The sequence below is a fragment of the Elephas maximus genome, chromosome 4 (assembly GCF_024166365.1).
Source record: "Elephas maximus indicus isolate mEleMax1 chromosome 4, mEleMax1 primary haplotype, whole genome shotgun sequence".
Taxonomy (NCBI): Eukaryota; Metazoa; Chordata; class Mammalia; order Proboscidea; family Elephantidae; genus Elephas; species Elephas maximus.
In genome coordinates, this window is record NC_064822.1 from 116,932,757 (window position 1) to 116,952,454 (window position 19,698).

The 19,698-nt window shown below is 48.9% G+C and overlaps 1 protein-coding gene across 1 annotated transcript; it reads right to left on the reverse strand.

Annotated features, from left to right (window-relative positions):
- Nucleotides 1-204: 204 nt before the first annotated feature.
- Nucleotides 205-18,828, reverse strand: MYO1A (myosin IA). Its single transcript, XM_049881576.1, has 27 exons — nt 18,715-18,828; nt 18,463-18,578; nt 18,110-18,204; nt 17,783-17,887; nt 17,525-17,571; nt 17,306-17,369; nt 17,001-17,099; nt 14,860-14,963; nt 14,593-14,740; nt 13,972-14,090; nt 13,804-13,890; nt 10,275-10,340; nt 9,820-9,924; nt 7,733-7,795; nt 7,355-7,555; nt 6,961-7,187; nt 6,395-6,595; nt 6,032-6,125; nt 5,426-5,575; nt 5,221-5,289; nt 4,775-4,849; nt 2,835-2,969; nt 2,296-2,402; nt 1,451-1,583; nt 1,113-1,265; nt 815-942; nt 205-528 (listed from the first exon to the last, which is right to left on the reverse strand). The coding sequence occupies exons 1-27, from the start codon at nt 18,826-18,828 to the stop codon at nt 402-404; spliced, it is 3,132 nt and encodes a 1,043-aa protein (XP_049737533.1). The 3' UTR covers nt 205-401.
- Between the last annotated feature and the right edge of the window lie 870 nt (nt 18,829-19,698).

The following is a 19,698-nucleotide window of genomic DNA, read 5'->3' on the forward strand; positions in this document are numbered from 1 at the left end:
AAGAAGCCCAGAGATAATTTCCCTTCTTTTCCATTCTTATTATCTGCATTAGCTGGCTCCAAGGAGCATGGGGAGGGGAAAGGGAATGGGGGTATGTGGGTAGTGCAGGTGGGTGAGAAGATGAGGGAACATGGGACCTTCCCCAACTGACCAAACCTTTCAGAAGTCACATGTTTTATTTGTGGGCAAAAAGGTGAGGGTCAGGGGACACTAAGTTTGGAGGATAGGACAGGGACGTTTTGGGCGAAGAAAGGGCTCCCTCTTCAAGGGTTCTTCAATCTCCAAGCCCAGCCCCAAGATCAGAGGAGTTAGACATGAGACCCTCCCAAAAAGGTGAATGGAGGGACAGTGAGTGCTCATCCAGGAGGAAGATGCTGCGGTCTCTGCATTAGGCCCCCACCTCAATTGACGGTCACCTCCAGGCCATGATTCCCCTTCTTCTTGCAACTTAGCTTGCTGTCCCTACCACCCCCAGGGCCCTGGGTGACCTTGACAGCCACACTTCTCTCCTTGAACCTCACTGAGAACCTGGAGAGGGGAACAGACAGAAAGATAAAGTTAATCCCCATCCTCTGTAAGGTACTTATTCTTCCCTCCAAGAAATTTTGTGATGGCTACTTCTCCCCTCCCTGAGGCAAGTCCAAGTACCGTGACATCCCCCAGAGATCTTGGTGGGGGATTAAGAAACACTTTCCAGCCCTGCCCTAACATGGTATGCCCCACTTTCTGACTGCATCAATTCTCCCGGTCACAATGACCAACAGCTTGGTCATCTGCCCCAGGCCCTCCCCTCGCCCCCAGCTTGTGGCCTTACTCCTCAGTCACAGTGACTGGCAGCTGCCTCTGTGTGGCATCCAGCACAGCCCGGTACATCTTGGTCAGCAGTTCAACCACATGGTCACTTATCAGCAGGAAGTCTCCCTTGGAGCCCACCGATGACATCTTAGGAAGAGGGAAAAATACCAGGGGGGGGATTCACTTTCCTCAAAGGGAAGGAACATCAGATGTTGAAGGAACAGGACCAGCGTGAGGGACCTGGTCCCTGTCACTTCCGGCCCAGGATGCTACCACCTTCTCCAGTCCCAGGCCCTGCCCCAGCCTGGCCTTGTTACCTCGGTCAGATGCAAACAAAAGAGTCCATCCCTGAGGCTGGTGACTGATACCCCAGCCACACTGTCCAGCCCAATGACAGTCTTGGCCTGGGACTTCTTGGCGTCTGTGAGAATCACATGGCCCTTGGTCAGGAGGAGAATCCGAGAGGACATCTAGGGAGGAACAGAAAAGGGTACGGAAAGGCAAGGATTAACCCCCTTCCACTGCACTCAGAGCCAGAGGCTTTAGCAAAACGAAAACCCAAAGCACACACACAGCCCTCTCGGTCTGGTTCCCAGCTGCCGCCCCCACCACTGGGGATCAGCCTGTGGGAGGACATGAGAAATCAGGCCTTCACCTTGCCATTGCCACGATTGACCTTCTTCACAATCTCGGCCATCAGAACAGGCCCTTCTTCCCCGCCCTTCAGCTTCTGCAGTTTGGGGTTCCCTTGGAGCCCAATGTAGTCACCACGGAATTGTACGGGGACACTGAGGACACACAGGAGGATGTACAGTGGAGACAAGGTCCTCACCACTGACCCCCAAGGCCCTGTGCTTTTCCCCCAGAGTTCCCCTCTTAGTCCCCTTACACCCCTCTCCATCCTCCACTGATCCTCTGTCTCAGTGGTTTTCCAAGTGTGGCCCCTGACCAGTAATATCAGCATCACCTGTGAACTTAGTAGAAAAGCAATTTCTTTTAAACTAAACAACTATTTAGCTAAATTAGTAAAGAAAGTTTACCATGAGCATTTCGCTCTTTTAATTGTCAACAGTAACTCTAAAGCATTGATGAAAAGTTTAGGGAGTAGTGAGTCTAAGTCAATGGTGGTGAAACAATATGGGTAGAGATATCAAGAATGGTGGCACAATGTGAACAACATAACCAATGTTATTGAATTGTACATGTAGGAATTGATGAATGGGTGTATGTTCTGCTGTGTATATTTTCACTAAAATTAAAATAGAAGAAAAAAACAAAAAAAGAAAGGCAATTCTTAGGCTCCACACCCTACCTGCTGAATCAGAAACTCTAAAGAGGGGGCACAGCAACCCGGGTGATAACAAGACCTCCAGGTGATTCTGAAGCACACTAAAGTTTGAGGACCATTGCTTTATCTGATGGGGGTGGGAGGGCCCCACCTAGGGAATCTTCTCTTTGCCCTTGTAGAAACTGGCTGTGCAGGGTCTGGGAGACCCTCACCTCTGGGGGTATGATGCCTTCTTGCCCTTGAACAATTCACTGGCAAAGAGCTTCTCCCTCAGGACCTCGAACTGCTCCGGGGACAACTGGTCCAGGAATTTCTTGCACTGGTTGTGGGGGAAGGGCGGGAGCTAAGGTTGTAGGTGGAGATGGAGATAGGCAGGGCTGGGGGATGGGGTTGGGGAGGACACTGTCAGGAAGGAGTAGGAGCTGAGAGATATGGAAGGAGAAGGACAGGGATGAGAGGACAGACACTAGGGGAGACACATCAGAAAAAAGACATAGAAAAGGATGGGCACTAGTCACTTCAGGGAGAGGGCAGGAGCTGGAGGAACACTGAGGAGAAGGGCAGGAACTGAGGGGATGCTGGGGGAGTCCAGTGGAATCAACTGGTTAGAAGCATCACAAGGGCTGCATGCCCAGCACACAGCTCAGGGCCTAGTCTCAGACAGGTTCTCAGTAAGTATTTCCTGAATAAAAGAACAAACGAGAGGAGAAGTGTCTGGCCACCAGGAGATGCTGCCCCAGGTGCCCCTCACCTTCCATTGGTGGAAGAGTTGTCGCAGCTCCTGGTTAGCTGTGTTGAAATACTTGTAAGGAGCAGTTGGCCACTTGTTGTCCAAGACCTTGGTGGATGGCAGACTATTCCTCAGCCCCAACAGGAATTTCTGTGCCTGGGTGGGAGCAGGGGGTGTGAGGGTGGAATGAGGAGAAGAGACACTTATTATAGTCAGAAACACTGGGGGAATCCATGCCCAGAGACCTCCTGTATGCTTCTTTGGGGGTGTGATTTATTGCAATATTGGTCTAAACCCAGCAGCTTCTCAGTTGACATTCAGCAGCTGCCCAATAATACAGAGGTGAAAGGAAAGGTAGAAGGGGGCCAGTCAGGAGATAAGAGCAAAATCAGATTACAGGTCTCAGGTATGTAGCCAGACAGCACGTACTCCATGGAAGCAGACACTCTGGAGCCAGGATGAGAAGAGGCCAGGCAACCTAAAAGGCCCGGCAGATGCAACTCCCCTGAGAAGGAGGGGAGAAGGACACAGGAAAGGCTCTGTGTGGCAGGGAAGTGACCCAGCACTTCAGAACTCTGCCGAGGGATCCAGCCTCTCCAATAACAAAGAGAGTCTCCAAACAAATGTGTCTCGTATCTGAACGAGCACAGTTAATCAGAGCCCCAGCTACTGTTCAAATCCAGCCCTCTGCCCAAGATCTCCTGCTCTTCGTCCTCCTCTCTGGCCTTTTCCGAGGTGCCAATGAAGTGCTGCTCTCTCCCTTGTCTGGATTCCTTCTGACACTCCTCAGATGCACTGCCACTATCTGGTGAATGTCTCCAGAAACCACCCTTCTCTGTCTCTATTTCCTCCCACTGGAAACTGCTTATAGTTCAAATGTCTCTAGGCCTGGCCCTGGCTTCTTCCTGCCCACTCTGATCCACATCTTACAGAATTAAGATAGGCCCTTCCTGAGATTTACCTTCTGACTCTCCTACTACCGTTTCAGAGGGCATAGAGGGAAGGTATGATTCCTCCACCCTTGTTGTTAGTAGGAATCCCTGCTAGTGTAGTGGTTAAGTGCTATGGATGCTAACCAAAAGGTCGGCAGTTCAAATCCACCAAGCACTCCCTGAAAGCTCTACAGGGCAGCTCTACTCTGTTCTATAGGGTCACTATGAGTCAGAATCAATTCAATGACAATGGGTTTTTTTTTTTGTTTTGCTTGTTGTTAGTCAGCCCCTGACTCATGGCAACCCACAGTGGAATGAAACTCTGCCCAGTCCTGCACCATTCCCATGATCAGTTGCAGATTAGATTGCTGTGATTCATATGGTTTTCATTAATTGATTTTTGGAAGTAGATCATCAGGGCCTTTCTTCCTAGTCCTTCTCAGTCTGGAAGCCCTGCTGAAACCTGTTCAGTATCAGAGGAACACACAAGCCTCCACTGACAGACAGGTGGTAGCTGTGCTTGAGGTACACTGGCCAGGAATCAAGCCCAGTTCTCCCACATGGAAGACGAGAATTCAACCACAGAACCTCCACTGCCTCATTTTTCCACTCTCACCCCAACCCTAAAATGCACCTCTTAGTGTTGGGCTAGTTAACCCTACATATGTCCTTGCCGTGCTTATCTATGAGGCTCAGCCCCTTCAACTGTTAAGCACCCAGCCCCAGCCTCTTCTTGGGCCTATTCACCCATGGACCAGATGCTGGGTGTGCTGGGACACCTTCTTGCCCCAAGGTTGTCTGGAATGTCCACTCAAGCCAAAATGCTCTCTGATTCTACCCCTGGGCCCCAAAGCACTGAGGCTGCTCTCTGAAGGCTGCTACTCCACCCCTTTTCTCTAGGATTTAACTACATGCAGATCAAGGAAGAACTTGGGGGAAGGCTTTGAGCAGCCTCAAATCCACATCTTCCTCTTCCAAACCTGTCCCTCTCCTCTTCCCCAGCTCCCACCCTCAGTCCCCACCACTTACTATGCTCTTGTAGATGAAAGCTGCCAATGTGAGGGCTGCCCCTGACCGGAAATATTTTCGATAATTCTTGCGGGCCTGGCAGGGGCATAGAGGAAAGGAGCCAATGTGAAGATAGACGGAATCTAGAAGAAGAGATTCTACTCTCTTTCAGTCACACAAAGAGGGGAGTAAGAGAAAGGGCTGAGACTGTAGCTGGAGGTGGACAGCATAAGGTCAAACACCCCAGCAGTGAGGAGGACGCTGAACACAGAAGGCAGAGCCCGCATCCCACCAGACATATATACGAATCCCCCAACACACAGCCACACTGCCAGACACACAGACGTGCCATCGCACAGGGCTAAGCCCTGGATACAGCCAGGACTTGCTCCTCAGCAGCTGGCACAGTCCAGGAGAAGCCCTGTGGGGGAAGGAACCACGTGGGGAGGAGGCCCCTTCCCCATTACCTTCCACCCTCTCACAAACGCCTGGATCAGCAGTACTGACGCCTTTATCTTCCCATAGCGCTTCTTTTGCTGCAGAAAACATTGGGCCTGTTAGAAAGCTCCCTTGTGGACCTGCCCACCTAACCCCTGCTTCCTGAACCACCTCTCCCGCTGCCCACTGTCCCCATTAAAGTGAAGGGGACGGGGCTTTGGGGGTGGCTGATACCATGTTGCCCCGAAACCAGGAGGAGATGAGGATCTGACTCTTGCGCATCAGCTGGTAGTTGGTGCGGCAGCGCCAGCCTCGGTATATCTTCTGGATGAGCGTGGCCAGCTGCTGGAGTCTAAGGCGCCGCTGCTCTTCCAGGTAGAAAAGCTGGGAAGAGGGAGAGATGGGGCAGAGAGGCTGGGGAGCAGCACTCTCTCCCCACAGCCCACAATACCAGAGGCTTCCAGTCTGCATTTTATTGGATTATTCTATCATCTTGTTAATTCCTTCCTTCCTTTGTTCATTCATTCATTTAACAAGCATCTGCTGAACTCTAACTCTATGCCAGGCACTGTGCTAGGTGTTGGGAAATCAGGCATGAGTGCAACACCACCCCTGCCCTCAAGGAGTTCTACTTCAGGTAGAGGCACTCAGGAGCCAAGCAAGCACCAAGCTCAGGCAGGGGTGGGAAGCCAAGGATTCAGATCTCAGGGATAAAGCCCCTGCAGTGAGAAGACTTCTTCATCCGCGGTCCATTCCAGGTTATAGATGCTTCCTTCCCCTCCAGCCTCACACTCCTCCACCTTCCCATCCCACCAAACACAAGTATTCTCTCCAACTCACAGTCTTGGGGCTCCTAATGAAGATCTTTGTCTTCCCAAAGGCCGCCTCTTCTGAGGCCACACTCAGCTCCTCTATGATCTTCTCAACCCCCTTCCTACAGGAAGCAGATGGGGGAAAGCTGCAGAGGGATCTCCTAGGAGAGGGTCCTTCTCCATCTTCCCCCAGCCCTTTTCACCCTGGGGGGAGGGTTTGGGACTCAAACAGACCTCAGAGCTTCCAAAAAGTGATGATTTAATTCATTTCCCCAAATATCCATTCACCAAGCTTCAGCAGATGTGTACCGTATCATTCCCTCCTGGTCTCTTCCCAAGAGATGTTCCTTCACTGCCTTCCCTGACCCCCAGTCTCCCCACTGGGCCTTACCGGTCTCCCTCCTTCCAGTGAGGCCAGGTGCTCCGGCTCAGCATTCGGTATCTTTCCAGGAAGGGCCCATACCCCTGGCGGTAGGCATAGCCTGCTCGTCGCACCCGCACGTTCTCCAGCAGCCCCAGGTACAGAGCCTGGCTAGACACCAGCTCTGAGGAGAACTGACCACGCTGCTGATGCTCGTTGGGCTTAATGCACCTGGGTGGGTGGTTAGGGTGAGGCATGGGCTTCAGGAGCTGAGACCTTTGCTGCCAGTGTCACCCATCCTGGTCTCTGCATCCCTATTCTGCATGCATTTCCCTAATTTGGCAAATTTCAGAGGAAGGGGATATGCTGGCCCTCCAATTTCATTCACTGCTGTTGCTACCAAAGTCTGATAGTCTCACTCCTACAGGAGTTTCAGCACCTTGTCTGGCTCTGTCTTCCATGAGGAAAGGACCTCTGATCCCCTTGTTCCAGAGACATCCCTCACCCCCCGGCCCCTTGGACACGTTCTATAGTGCATGGACTCTGAATGTGCCATCATGTATGTAACACATCCACCTGTGTGCCCAGCATGTCACCTGATGTAGTTGGGGTTCTTGGAATACAAGTTCTTCATGAGTATGGCCACAGAATTCTTGAACTGGGACCCAGCAGTTGGGGGACGTTTCAGAGACACCTGCTTGGGATCACCCTCAGGGAACAAGGACTGAAGGAGGGGTTGCTGGGCCTTCCACATGGCCTGGGACAGGTCCCGGTAGAGTAAGTCATTATTTTTGTCAATGAAGCCGGTCACATTGTACATCACCTGTAGAGGAGTAGCTATCGGTTTGGAGGCCCCATGGTCTTGTCCAGCACTTGGCCCTCTCCAGTCCCATGGTGAAATATTCCCAGCTCTCACCTCCCTCAACTCCTCCCCATTGCCTTCAGTCTGTGCCCCGGACCTAGACTTTTCCCCCCAGGCTGCCACATCACCTTGCCCGCATAGTGGCAGATGCGGAAGCAGCTGAGGCCCATGGTGTGGTCATACTGGCGCTGGGCGTTCTGGGTGACTTTGCTCTCATAGTGGCCATGCTTGGAGAAGAGCTGGTTCAGCTTCGCTAGGAAGGTGGAGTCACTGACCACCCCAGGCCGCAGGCACTCCTCATCCAGCATGGCCAGGATGCCTCGCTGATTCTGGGCCAGGGGAACAAGATCAGCCCAGCCCAGACCTGGTCCCCAAGATGGCCATGCTCTCACTGCTGTCTCCCATAACCTTCTCAATCTTTGCCTTCTTTACCAAGGGGCGGAACAGGGCAGGATGTTCAGGCTGTCTAGAAGGGGCGGTCTCAGAGGTAATGAAGGATAACTCACATGCTCAATGAGGTTACAGATGATACTATTATCAAAGTAGTCCACCTTTGTCCATGGTATGCCCTGGTGAGGAAGATGTTAACAAATTACAGGGAGTGGGTCCAAGACAAGTCTTCATGGCCTCACCAGGACCAGTCGCCTCTTTCAACCACCCCAAAAGAGAACATCAGAAAGCACCATAGTTTGGAGGAGTACTTTGGTGTAGTTTCTATTTACATTCCCATCCCTCCAAGAGTGGTAGAGAATTTGTGGGATGGGTGGACAGACATATGGGAGGACCCAGAGCACCTCTAAGGGAGGGTAAAACAATGCGGGGAGCCCTGTAGGTTGGGCAGGGTGGAAAGGGGCGTGTAATATGTTGGGTGAGGACTAGGGTAGGCATTGTCCCACTGTGGGAGTGGAGAAGGATCCATGTGTACGTGGAAAAGCAAATGGTCAGGCTACTGTGGCAACGAACTATAAAATGAGCCCATGAGGAAGAATTTATCATCAAACAACAAAGCTGATTTGACATAAGTTCAAAGATCACTATAAGTGCTTCCCAAACTTGAGTCTGCATCACCATCACCTTGGAGGGCTTGTTAAAACACAGATTGCTGGGCCCCCTCCCCAGAGTTTCTGATTCAGCAGGTCAGGGTGGAGCCTGGGAATCTACAGTTCATTCCCAGGTGATGCTGATGCTGCTGGTCCAGGACCACGCTTTGAGAACCACTGATCTACATAATACCTTTGAGATTGTATAATAAAAAATAAACTTAAAAAGCAGTCGTGGTATAGAAGAGAAAACCCAAAGAAAATTGTTCCCTACTTTAGTGACTTGCTGAGCATTAGCCCTGAAGACAGGATAGCTTCTGACCCCACATCAGTCCCAAGAGCCAGACCCCTTAGGGAAAGGCTATCTCCAGGTGTGTCTGGGGAGCACAAGCCTTTTTTCCCTCCTCCCTCACAGGGTTGAATTAAGTCAAGTTGCCCTCCCACTTCATCCCGTAAATAACTTCCGCAAATTGCTAAATGAAATATGGTATCCTTACAATCCTATGTAGCTGAAAACAAAAGATCTTTATATACTGATATGGAGAGATCTCTTGTTAAGTGATGAAAATAATGTGGAGAACAGTGTATTTACTGCCATTTGTATAAATTTTGTAGAAAAATGTATATTTACAGATGTGCCTGTATATACACAAAACACCTCTGGAAGGGGGCACTTTGGTTGCCTTGGTTGCGGAGGGGAGCTAGGACACCAGGGGGCAGGGGTATAGGAAGGAGATGTCTCACTATGTATCTTTTTAAGCTTTTTGAATTTTGAAGCACGGGCATGTGTTATCTATTCGGTCATTTAAATTTTTTAAATTAAAACACGCAAGACAACTGAAAACACTATTCTACATATTGTGACCACGTTGTCCAAAATTCTGCCGGAAGAGGCTCCTGAGAACGGGCAGAGCCTGGGAGGGTTTTCATGAGCGAGGCTCTCTGCCATTCATGCTTTGGGGTGGATTAGTTTAACCAGAGAGTTTTTCTAACAGCTCGCTTTAGAAAACAGGGTTTTCACTGAATCTGGGAAGAAGTGTGGAAATTTTAAGCCATGGGGTACTTCTGGTGAGGAAATTGGGAATCAGGGTGCTGCAAAAGACGATGGCCACAGCTGCCAGGGCCCCAGAGTAGACAAAGGATTTTGAGATGTCAGAAAAGGGCAAAGGAAGAGATGTGGTAGGGTGCCAAGCCTAGGAGAAATGTCCCTTCCAAATTGGGTTCACAGTCTGCCATAGGCCAAGCACAGCTGTCACTTCCCCCTTGTCAGGACTCTTCACACACACACGCGCGCACACACACGCACACACGCGCGCACACACATCAGTCTGGCCCTTCTGGAGTGGGAGGCTGGAGTCGGGAAAGGGGTGGGCGAGAGCAGAGAATTAGGGCTATGTGGCAATGCTAAAACGTTCAGCTCTATAACGGGAACTTTTTGTCCTTTGTGTTCCCATCTGGGGACAACTTAGGGGAAATTGCAATCAGGAGAAAGATCTGGCATATATCTTAGAAGTCATTTAAGAAGGAGGAAACAGGGAGAAGATGTCGTTTACCTCTCTCTTATATTCCTCCTGTTCCTCTTTCAGGGTCATTTCTATGAACACCTGCTGTAGCTTCTCATTGCAGTAGTTAATCACAAACTGCTCAAAGCTATTATCCTGAGGAAGGGTACACAGGTTAAAGACAGAGCAGCTCACCCCAAGACCCTTCCTCCCCTCTCTCACATCGCCCCCTTTGAGCCTATTCACCTCTGTTGTTGTGTGCCCTTGAGTCATTCCGACTCGTGACGACCCTATACGACAGAGTAGAACTGCTCCATAGAGTTTCCTAGGCTATAATCTTTACTGGAGCAGATTGTCAGGCCTCTTTTCCTGCAGAGCCACTGGAGGTTTCAAACCACCAACCTTTCAGCTAGCAGTTGAGCACATAACCATTGTGCCAGCGGGCTCCTTTGTCTATCTCTAAACCTAGGGAAGTAGGGTACTGAGGTTGAATGAAGCTCCCTTACCTGTAGTATTTCAAAGCCGTAGATATCCAGCACCCCCATTACCTTCTTCTTCTCCCCAGTGCTCACCTGAAGAGGAAGGAAACAACAAGCTGAGGACAGGCCCTCTGGGGCGCATGTGGCTGGAGCAGGAGGTGAACAGAACTAGGGTGACCTTGACCAAGCTCAAAAGAAGCTGTTGTGATTTTATTCTCCTTCCTCCTCCATTTGCTGGAGGACAAGCAAGGAGGGAGAAAAGGGGGGAAAGGAAGATGCAAACAGATTTCATAATTGTGCTCCCTTGGTACAAGGTATGAGGGTCCCTGGGTGGCACAGTTAATGCTCAGCTGCTAGCCACAAGATCGGTGATTCGAGTCCACCCAGAGGCACCTCAGAAGAAAGGCCTGACAATCAACTCTCAAAAACTCTGCCACTGAAAACCCTATGGAGCACAGTTTTATTCTGACATACATGGGGTCACCATGAGTCAGAATCAATTCAGCGGCAACTTGTTTGGTTTTTTGGTTTGGTTTTTTTTTTTTTCTTTATGAGGTAGAAAGACACTAAAATCTTCTTGAGATATTAGCCATCCCTTATATTTGTAGAGCATTTTACAAAAAAATTCATATCCGTATTTCATTAAGCCTTATCATAACCCTATGTTGTTGTTGTTGTTGTGTTGTTACGTGCCATCAAGTCGGTTCCAACTCATAGCAACCCTATGCACAACAGAACAAAACACTGCCCTGTCCTGAGCCATCCTTACAATCGTTGTTATGCTTGAGCTCATTGTTGCAGCCACTGTGTCAATCCACCTCGTTGAGGGCCTTCCTCTTTTCCACTGACCCTGTACTCTGCCAAGCATGATGCCCTTCTCCAGGGACTGATCCCTCCTGACAACATGTCCAAAGTGTGTAAGACGCAGTCTCGCCGTCCTTGCCTCTAAGGAGCATTCTGGCCACACTTCTTCCAAGACAGATTTGTTCGCTCTTTTGGCAGTCCATGGTATTTTCGATATTCTTCGCCAACCCCACAATTCAAAAGCGTCAATTCTTCTTCGGTCTTCCTTATTCATTGTCCAGCTTTCACATGCATATGATGCGATTGGAAATACCATGGCTTGGGTCAGGCACACCTTAGTCTTCAGGGTGACATCTTTGCTCTTCAACACTTTGGAGAAGTCCTTTGCAGCAGATTTGCCCAATGCAATGTGTCTTATGATTTCTTGATTGCTGCTTCCATGGCTGTTGATTGTGGATCCAAGTAAAATGAAATCCTTGACAACTTCAATCTTTTCTCCGTTTATCACGATGTTGCTCATTGGTCCAGTTGTGAGGATTTTTGTTTTCTTTATGTTGAGGTGCAGTCCATACTGAAGGCTGTAGTCTTTGATCTTTATTAGTAAGTGCTTCAAGTCCTCTTCACTTTCAGCAAGCAAGGTTCTGTCATCGGCATAACGCAGGTTGTTAATGAGTCTTCCTCCAATGTTGATGCCCCGTTCTTCTTCATACAGTCCAGCTTCTTGGATTATTTGTTCAGCATACAGATTAAACAGGTATGGTGAAAGAATACAACCCTGTGCCACACCTTTCCTGACCTTAAACCCATCAGTATCCCCTTGTTCTGTCCGAACAACTGCCTCTTGATCTATGTAAAGGTTCCTCATGAGCACAATTAAGTGTTCTGGAATTCCCATTCTTCGCAATGTTATCCATAGTTTGTTATGACCCACACAGTCGAATGCCTTTGCATAGTCAATAAAACACAGGTAAACATCCTTCTGGTATTCTCTGCTTTCAGCCAGGATCCATCTGACATCAGCGATGATATCCCTGGTTCCACATCCTCTTCTGAAACTGGCCTGAATTTCTGGCAGTTCCCTGTTGATATACTGCTGCAGCAGTTTTTGAATGATCTTCGGCAAAATTTTGCTTGCGTGTGATATTAATGATATTGTTCTATAATTTCCACACTCAGTTGGATCACCTTTCTTGGGAATAGGCATAAATATGGATCTCTTCCAGGCAGTTATATATATCATAACCCTATACGGTATGATTATTCCCATTTTACAGATGAAGAAAATTGAATCTCAGAAGGTTAAGCATTTACCCAAGCCTGGATTCAAATCCCACCTACCCTGCTGCCTTTAACAATGAGTTCTAAATAGATGGCACTTTCATGTACATAATTTATTGAGATGTAATTCACATATCATAAAATTCACCCTTTGAAAGTAGACAATACAGTGGGTTTTAGTATATTCATGAAGTTGTGCAACGATCACCACTACCTAATACTAGAACATTTTCAAAAGAAATCCCGTACCCACTAGCAGTCATCCCCCATTCTCTCTTTCCTAGCCCCTGACAACCGTTAATCTGTTTTCTGTCTCTCTGCATTTGCCTATTCTGGGCATTTCATACAAATGGAATCATATAATATGTGGCCTTTTGTATCTGGCTACTTTCATTTAGCATATTTTCAAGGTTCATCTGTGTTATAGCATATATCAGTGCTTCAATCCTTTTTTGTGGCTGAATAATATTCCATTGTATGGATATATTATCCATTCATCTGCTAATGGACATTTGGGTTATTTCCACTTTGGGGCTATTATGAATAATGCCACTATGAGCATTCGTGTACAAGTTTTTATGTGGTTATGTGTTTTCAATTGTCTTAGGTATATATATTTAAGAGTGGAATTGTTGGGTCATATGGTGTTATGGATTGAATTGTGTCCCTCAAAAATCTGTGTCAACTTGGCTAGGCCATAATTCCCAGTGTTGTGTGATTGTCCACCATTTTGTGATATGATATGATTATCCTATGTGTTGTAAATTCTAACATCTATGATGTTAATGAGGTAAGATTAAAAATAGTTATGTTAATGAGGCAGGACTCAATCTACAGGATTAGGTTGTATCTTGAGTCAATCTCTTTTGAGATATAAAAGAGAAAATCGAGCAGAGAGGGACATCATGACACCAAGAAAGAAGTGCCAGAAGTGGAGTGCGTCCTTTAGACCCAGGGTTCCTTCACTGAGAAGCTCCTAGACCAGGGGAAGATTGATGACAAGGACCTTCCCTTAGAACCGACAGAGAGAGAAAGCATTCCCCAGGAGCTAGCGCCCTCTAGACTCCTACAATGTGAGAGAATAAATTTTGTCTTATGAAAGCCATCCACTTGTGGTATTTCTGTTATAGCAACACTAGGTAACTAAGACATTTGGTCACCATGCATATAATTGTATCTGATCCTCACCAAACCCTATGAAGCAGATGGGCATTAGTGCCCCACACTCCAAATCAGGAAACAGAAAACTCAAAATCTTTGTGGAATTGAAAGTCCACACAGCTGGTCAGTAGGGGGTCCAGACTGTCTAATTCAGAAGCCAATTATGTTTCCACAACAACATACTATTGAAAGGAAGTGTACCCCACCCTTCACCCTCCTTTCTGTTAATCTCAGTACTCAAGGTATGGGGCTAGAGAGCAGGGCAGGAAATGGATGGTAAGTAGGAGAGTGTTAAAGGAGAAGGACTCTTCACCTTGATACTCTCGTTGATGCGGTACACTATCCAGTTGAAGAGGCGGCTGTAGATGTTCTTGGCCAGAGCGTCGCGAGCGTACTGAGCCTGCAGGGCCGGGCCAAGCTGGTCAGCAAGGGCAGCCATCAAACAGGCTCAAAATAAGCCCCCTCTCATAGGGCCCCTTACCTGGGTGATATTCAATGCAGTGACCACTTTTTCTTTGGCCGTTTCCACGGTTCTTGAACACAAAGCTTTCTCTAGTTCCTCTGAACTTAAACCCACCAGCTCCCCAATCTCTTGAACACCTGGAGTGATGAGAAAATGCAACATGGCCTGAGAGGAGGCTTCCTGCCACCCTACCCCCTGACCTTGGGAGGGAAGTGGCCTGATAAATGAAACTGAGTCAGAGATTGGTGTCCCTGAGTCTCACTGGGGAAAGTCATTGCAGCCAATTATGGCTCTGGAGGAATCTCTGTGTGGGTGAAGAGAAGGGAGATCTGGGCACTTTGCTGGCATTATCTACTTTAATATGAGAATCTCCTGAAATAGGTGTAAATATTCTCATTTTTTCAGAAAAATCAACTGAGACTCAGAGGGGTCCCAGAGTCTAGGTCTATCAAGCTTCAAAACCTCTTTCCGATATGCCTCCCTGGGAGTTCTCAATGAGCCTGTTTGGGGGAGAACTCAGGAGTGGGCTGAGTGGAATTGAATTAGGGTGAACTCAAGTAAACTGGAGATGCTGGAAGAGTCGGAACTGCAGTAGGAGATTCATTGCCTGGGTAGGGGCTCCAGCAGGGTGGTCCTGACCTTGCCTATCACGGATGCCACTTGCTGGTATCCCATTGGCCTGGAACTCATCCGACAGCTCCACATTCCCCAGCTTCAGCACTAGGGCTGTCACCTCTAGCACCTGTCGAATCTCCTCATCCGAGAACCCAATCACAGTCATCGCACTCTTAGGGGAAAAGCAGAATCAGAAGCTGGACTGGTGGTGCCAGTCCAAAGCCTCCTTTCTCAAAGCTGGGTTCAAGGGGTGGCCTGAGGGCCCAAGCCTACTCCTCCCTGGGCACCCACCTGCACAGCCCTGAAGTTAGAGGCGTCGTCCATGCCATCCACTCTGGACATCTCCCGGTTCAGATAGGCATAAAGGCTTGTTTCCTGTTCAAGCTTCAGGGCTTCTGGGAGGGCCAACATGAAGGGAAGAGGTTAGTGAACAAACTCTCTAGAACCTTCCAGCCTCAATATTGCACAGCCCTTGCCCTAGGCTGGTTCATTCATTTATTCAAAGGAGCCATTTTTGTTTTAGGTTCTTCCCCTATGCCTTTTGTTTTGAGATCATTATTTCCTATATTAATAGACTAAATTTTTAAGTGGTATGTAGGGTTTGAGTGCTCATATTGGGTTTTTTTTGTTTAACTCTTGTGAAAGAAAAGCCTCATTCTCTCCTTCTCCCAGTACTCAGGGCTCTAAACAATAAAAACAAATACAAATCCTCCATCCTCCTCAGGACTCAGTGCTCCTGGGAGAACAAAAGTGATGGGAGAAGGGTAAGCACGTATCTCCCATCCACAGGTAGCCTCAATGCCTCACCCTTGGCCTGGGTTCATTCATTCACTATTTTTTAACTGAGCAACAACAAAGTGGCAGGTACAGTGCTTCCCCAACTCTGACACCTGTTCTGGAAGGTTCTCTCTGGCACTGCGAAGCTGAGACAAATGGCTCTCTTATGTTCCCCCATGGTGAATCTCTATGCCAGCCCATGTCACATGGGTTAGGTTTTGTTTGTGTCTGTCTCTCCCACAAATGAGACACTTGTGTGTTGGGACTATGTCTCTCATCTCCATATTTCAGGCACCTGGCTGGCATCCAGGAACTTTTTGGGGTTTTTTTGATAAATAAATCAAAGGAATAGCCAAAGCTGTTCATCTGACATAGGAAGGATTAGGTTGATTCTGGAACTTGAAGGATGTCAATTATGTTATACAAATGACCTCAGAAACAAGAAGTGCCCTCGAACTAGAGCTTCCCTGTGATACAAATGTTGAGATAGGAGCCTAGTAGGGAAGGGGTATCTGGAGGGAGAATGAGTCAGAGAGGCCCTGAGATGATGACACCAGGTAGACTCAGCCCAGACTCAGCTGAAATCAGTAAGTGAAAAGGCCTTCTCTGACAGTCAGCCAGAACAAGATCCTAGTGCCTATGATTCAGACAAATTGAACACAACCAAGACTATTACGCCAGGAGGGAGGTGAGAGCTGTGGGAGTTCTTGAGCCAAAGAGATCTCTAGGAGGGAAAAAAGAGATGAGCACAAGTCCGGCACAGAAACCCAAGAGACAGATCCTTGGGGGCCTGACACCCAAGGTGTTAACAGTTAGAGGGGGATTGGGAGGCAAATTCTGATAGGATCTGAAGTCCCACTCGGCCTTGCAGTGATTCCCACCCAGAGCCACGTTGGGCCAGTCCAGGATTCAGGCCAGGCGGGCTGGGATGGATTCACCCATGGGACAATGCAAGGTGCTCCATGCCTCCTGCTCCTATAGCCACTTGCACAGGTCCATGGGCACCAATCACACTGTACTGCAATGTGACTATTCATATATCTGCCATCCCTAGAAGACTGTAAGTTCCTCAATGACAGGGTCCATGTCTTACTCATCTCCTTTAATGTCCGATCATAGTAGATATTCAAGAAATTGAATAAATTAATGAATTAATGGAACTTCCATAGAGCTATCTAAGAAGAAGAAATCAGTGGCAGGATCCTGGGTGAGGCAGATGTAGACCCAGAACAACCTCAACTAGAGCTCATTGAGAGTTTTTTAACACTTGTAGCATCCTCCCTTTTTCCTGCTGAATTACTGATAAAGTCCCTTAAGACTGAAGGTAGGAAAGGATGGCAGATGGAAATGGCTGTTCCATTTTTGAAGCCAGCTTGGAGAAAGAGGAACCCAGAAGGAACAGAGGAGTAAGAGCAGCGACAAGGCAAGCAGGTTTGTCCTTGGCAATAAAACCCCCAGAAACAGGCAAAAGAGCTCAGGGGTCAGGAGATTTGTTTCTAATGATGGGTGAATAAGGTTCAGGGTGGGGAATACAGGCAAAGCCAAGTCTGGGGGACTCAAGGAAAGAGGACTGTGAGGGCCTAATGGGACCAGAAGTTTTGGGGATCAAGTGGAGGTTGGGGATGCTCTGCCATGTGTCTGGAGCAGGCACTTACTTAGCAGCTGGGCATCTGCCCCAGCCAGCAGCTGATAGAAGATGTGGAAGTTCCTTTCTCCTTTAAGCTGCTTCACCACTCGGGACTTCTCAAGCAGATCTGTCAGAGAATCAGAAAATAATGTCCCGAGGGCCTGAGAGAGACTACAGCTTTTCCCTAATTCTGCCTTCATCCCTGATCTTCCTAGTGGTTGAGAATCTCCTGGTAGTCTAGTATTCCTCCTCCCTATAGCAGCAGTTTATTAGAAAGGGACACCACAGGGCAAGTGAAGAGAGAGGTGGTGAATGGGCAGGGGAGACACGTACAGTTTGTGATGACGCCACCAAGGGGGGATCCCTTGAAGTCAAACTCAATGTCCATGTATTTTCCCTTCAGAGAGAGACCAGACAGAGGCTTTGTTTCCTCCTTTTTGCTCAGCCCTAGCCTCCAGAAGGGGTCTGTGCTGCATTTCACCCTTTCAACTCCCCACAGTCTCCTCCCCAGGGCGGGGATGGGGGTGGGGGTGGGGGGAGATGGTCACTCACAAATCGAGAAGAGTTGTTGTTGCGTATGGTCTTGGCATTGCCAAAAGCTGCAGAGATGAGAAGGGGGGATGTGAGGTGGGACTGAGGGGAGAGATGGGGCTCTAGAGAAGGGAGAGGAAGAAGGTCTCCTAGTCATCACACCAATCTCAGATTTTTCATGCTAAACAGAAACAGTGGTTGTAGGGACATAGGAGGAGAGGGTCTAAGGCTAACCCTCTGGGGATGTGGGGAGGGCAGGGCAGAGACCAGAAATGTCACCTTCCAGCACTGGATTTGACTGAAGTAGTTGCTCCTTCACAGAATTCACCTGCTCCCCTTTCCCACAGACAGCTGCCACATAAGACATCACCAGCTTACTTGCCTCTGTCCAAAAGAAATCCTCACGTGGATCCCCTCCAGAGCTGACTATTCCCCCAGCACCCTCCTTAACTACCCCTCATTTCAGCACCTCGCACCCCTCAGGTTCAGAAAAGCTGGGAAGGAATTTCGGTGGAGGATAGGACAGGACTAGGCCTGGCTTGGAGAGACAAAGGGAGACTTCCAGAAGGGACTCCATGGGCTCCCCCAGTAGGTAGGGTGCCTCACCAGTCTTGCCAGCTCCACTCTCGCCCGTGATGAGGATACACTGGTCTCGGTCCCGGTCCTTCAGTGACTGGTACGCCACATTGGCCAATGCATAGCTTCAGGGGTGGAGGTGGGCAATGACTGAGATGTGGGTAGTCTAGAAAACCATCTTTCATTCAAACCCCAGTGCCAAGCTCATACACCTTCCTCACTTGGACCAGTTTGAGGCAAGAAGCAATAAGCCTAAAAAGGGGCCTCCAGAGGGCCAAGGGAGGAACAGTTGGAGAACCTCCCTCAGGGCAAGGAGAGGAAATTAATATGTCTCATAGTCAGGAAGCTGCGCCCTACCAGCCTTCCCTTGGCCCTCTACTCACATGTGGGGCTTCAGCTCATAGAAGGTATAGTCCCGGTATTTGGCAATGAACTCCGGGCCATAGATGGGCAGCTGTTGGTAGGGATTCAATGAAATCACCACGTTCCCAATATAGGTCTGGAGCCAGGGAAGAAGGTAAAGGGAATGAGCCAGGAAGCTGGGAGAGGAGGTATGAGGCTGAGAGTTGGGGAGGGAGAGGAAGCGAGTGCTCTGGCCACACACCCAAAGCCAGCAGCACCCATACAGCACTTACATAAATCTCCTTCTTTTCATAGCGAATCTGGAGGTTCTTGAGCAGAGACTCCTGCACCAGGGGTTCCAAGAGGACAAGGTCCTCCACCCCCACGGAATCTTCCAGGAGAGGCATGTCCAGAGGGCTACTGATCCTGGGAGTAAGGGGGGGGGGTGGGAATTTGCTGCTGTCTGTTCAGCTTTAGGTGCCAGTAACTGATGGGAAAAAGGCAGAAGGACCTAAAAGAGACTTCTCTCTCCCAGCCCTGACTCTAGAGAGAGCCTCCAACCTAGACGAGGTCTCTGGACAAGCTCAAGGCTGCAACTTTTGCAGCGGCAATGAGCCCTGCTCCTTGCGTTAGGGTCAGTGGAGGCAAGGCAAAGGAGGGATAGAACTATCTGCCTGCAACCATCAGGGTAAGGAAAACACCCCGAACATGGTGCCTAAGGGAGCAAGCACAGTTGTGCTTGAAGGAGAAAAGGCTGGGGAGAACAGGCTAAACAAGCTTTGTGCTGCAACCATCTACAGAAAACTCTCCCTCATGCCCTGAGGTCCCTGGCCAGGATCCAGACCACCTATTTGCCCCCAGTTCTCCTTCTCAGGCCCTACCTCTCACAGCTCCCATTTCAGTCACCCAGCCCACCCGTACCCATTGAAAGAGTTCTTCCAAAGGTCTCTTTTCTCCTCTCATTGCTACAGCGAGGTTTGTTTTTGAAGCAGGGACTGGAGGAGGGGTGAGTTAGATGACAGGGGCAGGGGTTGCTCCATAAGATTGGAACACCTTAAAAAAGATGAATACCAACAAGGAAGTAGCTGTCAGGATCTCCAATGTGCCACCACATCTATCCCTATTTTTCGATCTCTAGCTTTTACATCCTATAACCTTCTGGCTCAGACTTTGCCCCAGGGACACACCCAACTCCCAGCTTTTTAGTAGCTGGAGGGAATGGGCAAGGGGGAGCAGAATGAAGGAAGTACTGTGGGACTCTGCTCCACTAGGCACAT

Excerpts from the sequence above, each read along its gene's own strand:
- MYO1A (XM_049881576.1), bottom strand. The coding sequence starts at position 18,828 with ATGCCTCTCCTGGAAGATTCCGTGGGGGTGGAGGACCTTGTCCTCTTG. Across the intron at positions 6,126-6,394 it reads CACTGGAAGGAGGGAGACCG|GAAGGGGGTTGAGAAGATCA; the intron begins GTAAGGCCCAGT and ends TGCTTCCTGTAG. Across the intron at positions 4,850-5,220 it reads CGTTTGTGAGAGGGTGGAAG|GCCCGCAAGAATTATCGAAA; the intron begins GTAATGGGGAAG and ends TGCCCCTGCCAG.